The 9,707-nt window shown below is 41.9% G+C and overlaps 1 protein-coding gene across 1 annotated transcript in view; it reads right to left on the bottom strand.

The window, feature by feature from the left end:
- The window catches only part of LAMC2 (laminin subunit gamma 2), a 292,336-nt gene that overhangs the window by 196,301 nt on the left and 86,328 nt on the right, over positions 1 to 9,707 (bottom strand). The window contains exon 4 of the mRNA XM_044085264.1: positions 8,698 to 8,811. Coding sequence (XP_043941199.1) covers positions 8,698 to 8,811 — 114 coding nt within the window. The remainder of the gene's footprint in view (positions 1 to 8,697; positions 8,812 to 9,707) is intronic.

Genomic DNA, 9,707 nt, shown 5'->3' with positions numbered 1-9,707 from the left:
CATGGTAAGATTCTCAGCTGTGGTACCTTCTATATGGAGTTGGCATGTTCTTGCAGTGTTTCTGAGGGTCAGAAAGCACTCATGGTAAGATTCTCAGCTGTGGTACCTTTTATATAGAGTTGGCATGTTTTTGCAGTATTTCTGAGGGTCAGAAAGCACTCATGGTAAGATCCTCAGCTGTGGTATCTTCTATATGGAGTTTGCATGTTCTTGCAGTGTTTCTGGGAATCAGAAAGCACTCATGGTAAGATTCTCAGCTGTGGTACCTTCTATATGGAGTTTGCATGTTATTGTAGTGTTTCTGAGGGTCAGAAAGCACTCATGGTAAGATTCTCAGCTGTGGTACCTTCTATATGGAGTTGGCATGTTCTTGCAGTGTTTCTGAGGGTCAGAAAGCACTCATGGTAAGATTCTCAGCTGTGGTACCTTCTATATGGAGTTTGCATGTTCTTGCAGTGTTTCTGAGGGTCAGAAAGCACTCATGGTAAGATTCTCAGCTGTGGTACCTTTTATATGGAGTTGGCATTTTCTTGCAGTGTTTCTGGGGGTGAGAAAGCACTCATGGTAAGATTCTCAGCTGTAGTACCTTCTATATGGAGTTTGCATGTTCTTGCAGTGTTTCTGAGGGTCATAAAGCACTCATGGCAAGAGGCTCAGCTGTGGTACCTTCTATATGGAGTTGGCATGTTCTTGCAGTGTTTCTGAGGGCCAGAAAGCACTCATGGTAAGATTCTTAGCTGTGGTACCTTCTATATGGAGTTTGCATGTTCTTGCAGTGTTTCTGAGGGTCAGAAAGCACTCATGGTAAGATTCTCAGCTGTGGTACCTTCTATATGGAGTTTGCATGTTCTTGCAGTGTTTCTGAGGGTCATAAAGCACTCATGGTAAGATTCTCAGCTGTGGTACCTTCTATATGGAGTTTGCATGTTCTTGCAGTGTTTATGAGGGTCAGAAAGCACTCATGGTAAGATTCTCAGATGTGGTACCTTCTATATGGTGTTTGCATGTTCTTGCAGTGTTTTGGAGGGTCAGAAAGCACTCATGGTAAGATTCTCAGCTGTGGTACCTTCTATATGTAGTTTGCATGTTCTTGCAGTGTTTCTGAGGGTCAGAAAGCACTCATGGTAAGATTCTCAGCTGTGGTACCTTCTATATGGAGTTTGCATGTTCTTGCAGTGTTTCTGAGGGTCAGAAAGCACTCATGGTAAGATTCTCAGCTGTGGTACCTTCTATATGGAGTTTGCATGTTCTTGCAGTGTTTCTGAGGGTCAGAAAGCACTCATGGTAAGATTCTCAGCTGTGGTACCTTTTATATGGAGTTGGCATGTTCTTGCAGTGTTTCTGAGGGTCAGAAAGCACTCATGGTAAGATTCTCAGCTGTGGTACCTTCTATATGGAGTTTGCATGTTCTTGCAGTGTTTCTGAGGGTCAGAAAGTACTCATGGTAAGATTCTTAGCTGTGGTACCTTTTATATGGAGTTGGCATTTTCTTGCAGTGTTTCTGGGGGTGAGAAAGCACTCATGGTAAGATTCTCAGCTGTGGTACCTTCTATATGGAGTTTGCATGTTCTTGCAGTGTTTCTGAGGGTCATAAAGCACTCATGGCAAGGGGCTCAGCTGTGGTACCTTCTATATGGAGTTGGCATGTTCTTGCAGTGTTTCTGAGGGCCAGAAAGCACTCATGGTAAGATTCTTAGCTGTGGTACCTTCTATATGGAGTTTGCATGTTCTTGCAGTGTTTCTGAGGGTCAGAAAGCACTCATGGTAAGATTCTCAGCTGTGATACCTTCTATATGGAGTTTGCATGTTCTTGCAGTGTTTCTGAGGGTCATAAAGCACTCATGGTAAGATTCTCAGCTGTGGTACCTTCTATATGGAGTTTGCATGTTCTTGCAGTGTTTATGAGGGTCAGAAAGCACTCATGGTAATATTCTCAGCTGTGGTACCTTCTATATGGTGTTTGCATGTTCTTGCAGTGTTTCCGAGGGTCATAAAGCACTCATGGTAAGATTCTCAGCTGTGGTACCTTCTATATGTAGTTTGCATGTTCTTGCAGTGTTTCTGAGGGTCAGAAAGTACTCATGGTAAGATTCTCAGCTGTGGTACCTTCTATATGGAGTTTGCATGTTCTTGCGGTGTTTATGAGGGTCTTTCCTGGGGTTTCAGTTTCCTCCCAGACTACAAAGACATACTGTCAACCTAACTGGAGAGAATACTTGTGTTTTCTGTGTGTGTGTGTGTGTGTGTGTGTGTGTGTGTGTGTGTGTGTGTGTGTGTGTGTGTGTGTGTGTGTGTGTGTGTGTGTGTGCATGCTTGTGCCTGTGTGTGTGTGTGTGTGTGTGTGTGTGTGTGTGTGTGTGTGTGTGTGTGTGTGTGTGTGTGTGTGTGTGTGTGTGTGTGTGTGTGTGTGTGTGTGTGTGTGTGTGTGTGTGTGTGTGTGTGTGTGTGTGTGTGTCTGTGTGTGTGTGTGTATGTGTGTGCACGCTTGTACCTGTGTGTGTGTGTGTGTGTGTGTGTGTGTGTGTGTGTGTGTGTGTGTGTGTGTGTGTGTGTGTTTATTCGGGGTATACCACCCAAGGTTAGCTTCCTGTTGTGTACTTGCTGCTCGCTAGAGCAAGAATACTCAGGTTGAGTCTGAAATAATTATTTTCTGGATTAGTATATTACCCCATCCAACAAAATGTAAATATCTAACTAATAGTCTCTGGCTACTACAACCCAAAAATCAATAAAAGCTGTTACAGACATAAACTTATTGGAGGACTAAATGTATTGGTGGCTGGCTGGCTGGCTGGCTGGATGGATGGATGGATGGATGGATGGATGGATGGATGGATGGATGGATGGATGGATGGATGGATGAGATTTTAACATAAGAATGCCTAGTAACATTTTTATACAGCCATGGAAAACTGCTAATACCTCCATTGTTATGTTTACCTGCTTGTCTGAGTACATTAATTGTGATGAAATCTCAACTTTTTTTTTTTTTGCTGAAGGGTGCAATCGGGTGCATTCTTTTACTGTGTGAGAAGTACTGAGTGCAGTTGTCACAGCTCTGGAATGTGTGATTTTACATAATACTTTCTTCAGCAATGTCAAAGAATAATTGACACATTTAGTTAAAATGAAGCCAAGTAAAGCACTTAAACTAATTCTGGAGGGTATTTAGCATTCATCAGTTGGAAAAACGTGCATGGAAATTTATATTTTGCCTATATTGAGATATTATTGATTCCCCACAAATGAAATAATAATTCATTATTTATTACAAAATGGTTATTTCCATGGCAACATGAAATTATGTCACACCAATGGATAATGTCATAACGTAGGGAACTACATTTGCAGGAAGTTATCCTCTAAGAAACAAACATAATTGACTGAAGGGGATGGAGTAAACTGCCAGTTTAATGAATGCTAAGAAGAGGGGTGGGGTTTATAATAATGATACTAGTCCAGCACTGTGTATTTTGTAATCCACATTAGAAATGTGGCAGAACAGTGAGCAGGTTATACAAAAATAACCTCTGCAGCTGTTAGGATTGTGCTGTACTGAGATGTCAACCTCCTCTCCGCACACTTTGCCATGTGGTTTACACAATGGTTTGCCCAAATGCAGGGCTTGGTCAGAAGGGGTAAGTCAGGTAGATATCAAAGAAGGTTGGAGCCAAAGATCAAGGAAAATGTCAGGAACATAGCTGATATAGACAACCATGGTGGGAGCCAAGAAATATTTAAAAATAAATAAATAAAATGATGTCACAAATAAGCACCATCTAACTACAAAGAATGCAAGATAACATGAAACAAAATGTGGCTGTCCCTCTGCAGAGCTTGAGCATACCCTAACTGTGACATCAGGGACCATAATTTGAATATGAACTTAGACAGTAGAAAGGTCTGTGGGTTGGAAGGAATTCAGTTCCTGTGCTAGGTGCCCTTCCTGAAGGTTGTGGTCATCCTTTTAGTGACTATTAGTGGAAACTGTGAGTAACAGCAAAATAACTAAAGTTAAGGGAATGATCCAGGGCCACGAAGGGTGATGACATGATATGTATGATACATTATATACATCATAATTAGAAAAGGAGAGACAAGCAGCCTCATGCTGCACACATCAGACCCTGGTACAACAACCCAGCTTCCTGTTTCACAAGCACCAAGCTCTGTTGCAACAGCCCAGTCTTCTGCTTCACATGCACCAGGCCATGGTGCAACAGCTCACTTTCATTCTTCATGTGCACCAGGCACTGGTGCAACAGCCCACTTTAATTCTTCATGTGCACCAGGCACTGGTGCAACAGCCCACTTTCATTCTTCATGTGCACCAGGCACTGGTGCAACAGCCCACTTTCATTCTTCACTTGCACCAAGCCTTGCTGTAACAGCCCACTTTCATTCTTCATGTGCACCAGGCACTGGTGCAACAGCCCACTTTCATTCTTCACTTGCACCAAGCCTTGCTGCAACAGCCCACTTTCCTTCAGTTTACTTTGGACACAGAAACAATTATTCTTTAAACGCAGCCAAGAATTCAGAGGTGTGTCGCTGCTGTTGTTGGTGCTTGACTGAGGTGCTGCATTTTTATTTAGTATATTCAGCTGGTTGTAGGTGTTAACCATCCAGCTATCACTAAATTCTTGTTTTATTACTAGTTCTGTTTTGTGGTTTGGCAGGAAAATTGAAATGAATGAAACTGTCCTCATTTCATTTTTAAACATGTTTGAAAGGGTAGTTGCAATTGCTTGTAAAAGTTTTTTTAAGAGACAGCAGAGCCAGAATTATGTGGTGCTTGACCCTGCTGCTTCAGAAAGCACTCATGGTAAGATTCTCAGCTGTGGTACCTTCTATATGGAGTTTGCATGTTCCTGCAGTGCTTCTGAGGGTCAAAAAGCACTCATGGTAAGATTCTCAGCTGTGCTACCTTCTATATGGAGTTTGCATGTTCTTGCAGTGTTTCTGAGGGTCAGAAAGCACTCATGGTAGGATTCTCAGCTGTGGTACCTTCTATATGGAGTTTGCATGTTCTTGCAGTGTTTCTGAGGGTCAGAAAGCACTCATGGTAAGATTCTCAGCTGTGGTACCTTCTATATGGAGTTTGCATGTTATTGCAGTGTTTCTGAGGGTCAGAAACCACTCATGGTAAGATTCTCAGCTGTGGTACATTCTATATGGAGATTGCATGTTCTTGCAGTGTTTCCGAGGGTCAGAAAGCACTCATGGTAAGATTCTCAGCTGTGGTACCTTCTATATGGAGTTTGCATGTTCTTGCAGTGTTTCTGAGGGTCAGAAAGCACTCATGGTAAGATTCTCAGCTGTGGTACCTTCTATATGGAGTTTGCATGTTATTGCAGTGTTTCTGAGGGTCAGAAACCACTCATGGTAAGATTCTCAGCTGTGGTACATTCTATATGGAGATTGCATGTTCTTGCAGTGTTTCCGAGGGTCAGAAAGCACTCATGGTAAGATTCTCAGCTGTGGTACCTTCTATATGGAGTTTGCATGTTCTTGCAGTGTTTCTGAGGGTCAGAAAGCACTCATGGTAAGATTCTCAGCTGTGGTACCTTCTATATGGAGTTTGCATGTTCTTGCAGTATTTCTGAGGGTCAGAAAGCACTCTTGGTAAGATTCTCAGCTGTGGTACCTTCTATATGGAGTTTGCATGTTCTTGCAGTGTTTCTGAGGGTCAGAAAGCACTCATGGTAAGATTCTCAGCTGTGGTACCTTCTATATGGAGTTTGCATGTTCTTGCAGTGTTTCTGAGGGTCTTTCCTGGGGTTCAGTTTCCTCCCACACTACAAGGACATACTGTCAACCTAACTGGAGATAATACTTGTGTTTTCTGTGTGTGTGTGTGTGTGTGTGTGTGTGTGTGTGTGTGTGTGTGTGTGTGTGTGTGTGTGTGTTCATTAGGGGTATACCACCCAAGGTTAGCTTCCTGTTGTGTACTTGCTGCTCGCTAGAGTAAGAATACTCAGGTTGAGTCTGAAATAATTATTTTCTGGATTAGTATATTACCCCATCCAACAAAATGTAAATATCTAAGTAAGTAATAGTCTCTGGCCACTACAACCCAAAAATCAATAAATGCTGGTACAGAAATAAACTTACCGGATGAATAAATGGATTGGTGGCTGGCTGGCTGGCTTACTGGATGGATGGATGGATGGATGGATGGATGGATGGATGGATGGATGGATGAGTTTTTAACACAAGAATGCCTAGTAAAATTTTTATATAGCCATGGAAAACTGCTAATATCTCCATTGTTATGTTTACCTGCTTGTCTGAGTACAATAATTGTGGTGAAATCTCAACTTTTTTTTTTTTTTTGCTGAAGGGTGCAATTGGGTGCATTCTTTTACTGTGTGAGAGGTACTGAGTACAGTTGTCACAGCTCTGGAATGTGTGATTTTACATAATACTTTCTTCAGCAATGTCAAAGAATAATTGACACATTTAGTTAAAATGAAGCCAAGTAAAGCACTTAAACTAATTCTGGAGGGTATTTAGCATTCATCAGTTGGAAAAATGTGCATGGAAAATTATATTTTGCCTATATTGAGATATTATTGATTCCCCACAAATGAAATAATAATTCATTATTTATTACAAAATGGTTATTTCCATGGCAACATGAAATGATGTCACACCGATGGATAATGTCATAAAGTAGGGAACTACATTTGCAGGAAGTTATCCTCTAAGAAACAAACATAATTGGCTGAGGGGGATGGAGTAGACTGCCAGTTTAACGAATGCTAAGAAGAGGGGTGGGGTTTATACTAATGATACTAGTCTAGCACTGTGTATTTTGTAATCCACATTAGAAATGTGGCAGAACAGTGAGCAAGTTATACAAAAATAACCTCTGCAGCTGTTAGGATTGTGCTGTACTGAGATGTCAATCTCCTGTCCGCACACTTTGCCATGTTGTTTACATGATGGTTTGCCCAAATGCAGGGCTTGGTCAGAAGGGGTAAGTCAGGTAGATATCAAAGAAGGTTGGAGCCAAAGATCAAGGAAAATCTCAGGAACATAGCTGATGACAGACAACCATGGTGGGAGCCAAGAAATATTTAAAAATAATTAAATAAAATTATGTCACAAATAAGCACTACAAAGAATGCAAGATAACATGAAACAAAATGTGGCTGTCCCTCTGCAGAGGTTGAGCATACCCTAACTGTGACATCAGGGACTATAATTTAAATATGAACTCAGACAGCAGAAAGGCCTGTGGGTTGGAAGGAATTCAGTTCCTGTGCTAGGTGCCCTTCCTAAAGGTTGTGGTCATCCTTTTAGTGAATATTAGTGGAAACTGTGAGTAACAGCAAAATAACTAAAGTTAAGGGAATGATCCAGGGCCACGAAGGGTGATGACATGATATGTATGATACATTATATACATCATAATTAGAAAAGGAGAGACAAGCAGCCTCATGCTGCACACATCAGACCCTGGTACAACAACCCAGCTTCCTGTTTCACAAGCACCAAGCTCTGGTGCAACAGCCCAGTCTTCTGCTTCACATGCACCAGGCCATGGTGCAACAGCTCACTTTCATTATTCATGTGCACCAGGCACTGGTGCAACAGCCCACTTTAATTCTTCATGTGCACCAGGCACTGGTGCAACAGCCCACTTTCATTCTTCATGTGCACCAGGCACTGGTGCAACAGCCCACTTTAATTCTTCATGTGCACCAGGCACTGGTGCAACAGCCCACTTTAATTCTTCATGTGCACCAGGCACTGGTGCAACACCCACTTTCATTCTTCATGTGCACCAGGCACTGGTGCAACAGCCCACTTTAATTCTTCATGTGCACCAGGCACTGGTGCAACACCCACTTTCATTCTTCATGTGCACCAGGCACTGGTGCAACAGCCCACTTTAATTCTTCATGTGCACCAGGCACTGGTGCAACAGCCCACTTTCATTCTTCATGTGCACCAGGCAGTGGTGCAACAGCCCACTTTCATTCTTCATGTGCACCAAGCCTTGCTGTAACAGCCCACTTTCTTTCATCACATGCATCAGACCTTCATGCAACAGCCCACTTTCCTTTTTCACATACACCAGGCCTGGGGCAACAGCCCACTTTCCTGCTTCAAGCACACCCTGGCTCCACACGGGACATATAGAGATGGCTATTTTGGCTACATTCCTGAGCAGGATAGTTTTATACTGATGCCATAGAATGCCCATAGCACAACTAGGGCTGAACAACTGAATCATAAGCTGACACAAATATAGTACTGACCAGCTGAAGGCTGTGAATCAAGGTTTCATAATATGGCAGTAGGAGGTCTGACACAGAGTTTAAAAGAATTGAAACAAAATATTATACTTTTAAAACTTTCTTGAATATGTCTTAATTGTTGTTTTAGATGAAAGGTGTATTAAATCAATCAATAAAATAAGCAGTGGTTGATGCAGCAGCTTGTATTTATAATTTTATGTTGTCACTTAAAAACATGGTAGTAGGACATCATGCATATCCCTGAAATATAAACAATTACTATGAAGGCAATTAATGGATTCAAAATGGAAAACACATAACACAAGCAGAAATTGGCTAATAACTGGTAATAACTCTGAGGCTCTTAACACAGCTAGACAGATGAGTAGCTAATCCCTATATGCAAGTCATGCAAAACATTTTATAAATGTTTTATGTCAATACTTACTTGTCACATCTGTCTCCTGCCACAAATTCTTTGCAAGTACAGTGGCCTGTGCTGGGATCACAGCGGCCTGCAGTGCCAGCAACATCGCAGTCACATCTTGTCAAACCAGAGTTGCTAAAACAAGAAGATAGGAATTGTTTTTTCTCAAAACATATAAATGCACATTTATTCTTGATCTCACACACAGACACAGACACACACACACACACACACACACACACACACACACACACACACACACACAAACGCATATGTCATTTGCTTGCATTCAGGGTGAAACTCTGGAGGTCACCTTTTTTGTTATGCATCAAAGCTTGTGGGCATGGCTGGTACTTGCTTCCTCTCACACAAGACTGCTTGTTATATTAAACTGCAGGTAAATCCTGTCAGCCTGTAACTGTCAGTATTCCTTTACATGCCCACTTCAAGGAGATTTGTTTTCACATTTGCTAATCCTCCAGGACACCATTATGAGGAAAAGTTAGCATACGGAATGTGTTTTCTAGACCTGCAGCTATAACATCATACTAATACTAAACTTGCATAGGTCGACTTCAGCAGGGGGGCCAACCTTGGCTCTCATGGCACTAAAGTTACAAAACATGCTACACCCCCCCCTGCCCCTTACACCATCCAAAAGTAGCAGTATACTGCAAAATACTGTCTCCTTTCTCCAAGCACCTGTACATCTCTCTAGCTAGTGTCTAGATGTTTGAGGCTCCAGTATATGCCTGGGGCATTAGTAATGTGAAGGCTCTGATATATGCCTGGGGCATTAGCAATGTGAGAAGAGTGGCCCTGATTGTTACACTGGGTCTAGCCCAAACCATGCATTTTAAAATACCCTTTTCATTAGCAAAACCACAGGGCAAAGCAAAGATTTAGAGCACCTTGTTTCAAAGTGATACTGAAGAATGTTATCTACAAGTACATGTTAATGTTTGCACGTTTCTTGTACAGATAAAAGGCAGGATTTTGAAGTTATGGCTGGGCTGATTAGTATCCCTCCC

Source organism: Protopterus annectens, chromosome 10.part0 (genome assembly GCF_019279795.1).
Source record: "Protopterus annectens isolate FY-2018-M chromosome 10.part0, PAN1.0, whole genome shotgun sequence".
Classification (NCBI taxonomy): domain Eukaryota; kingdom Metazoa; phylum Chordata; order Ceratodontiformes; family Protopteridae; genus Protopterus; species Protopterus annectens.
Note: the sequence above shows the minus strand (reverse complement) of the source record. Positions and strands in the feature narration are given on the sequence as shown.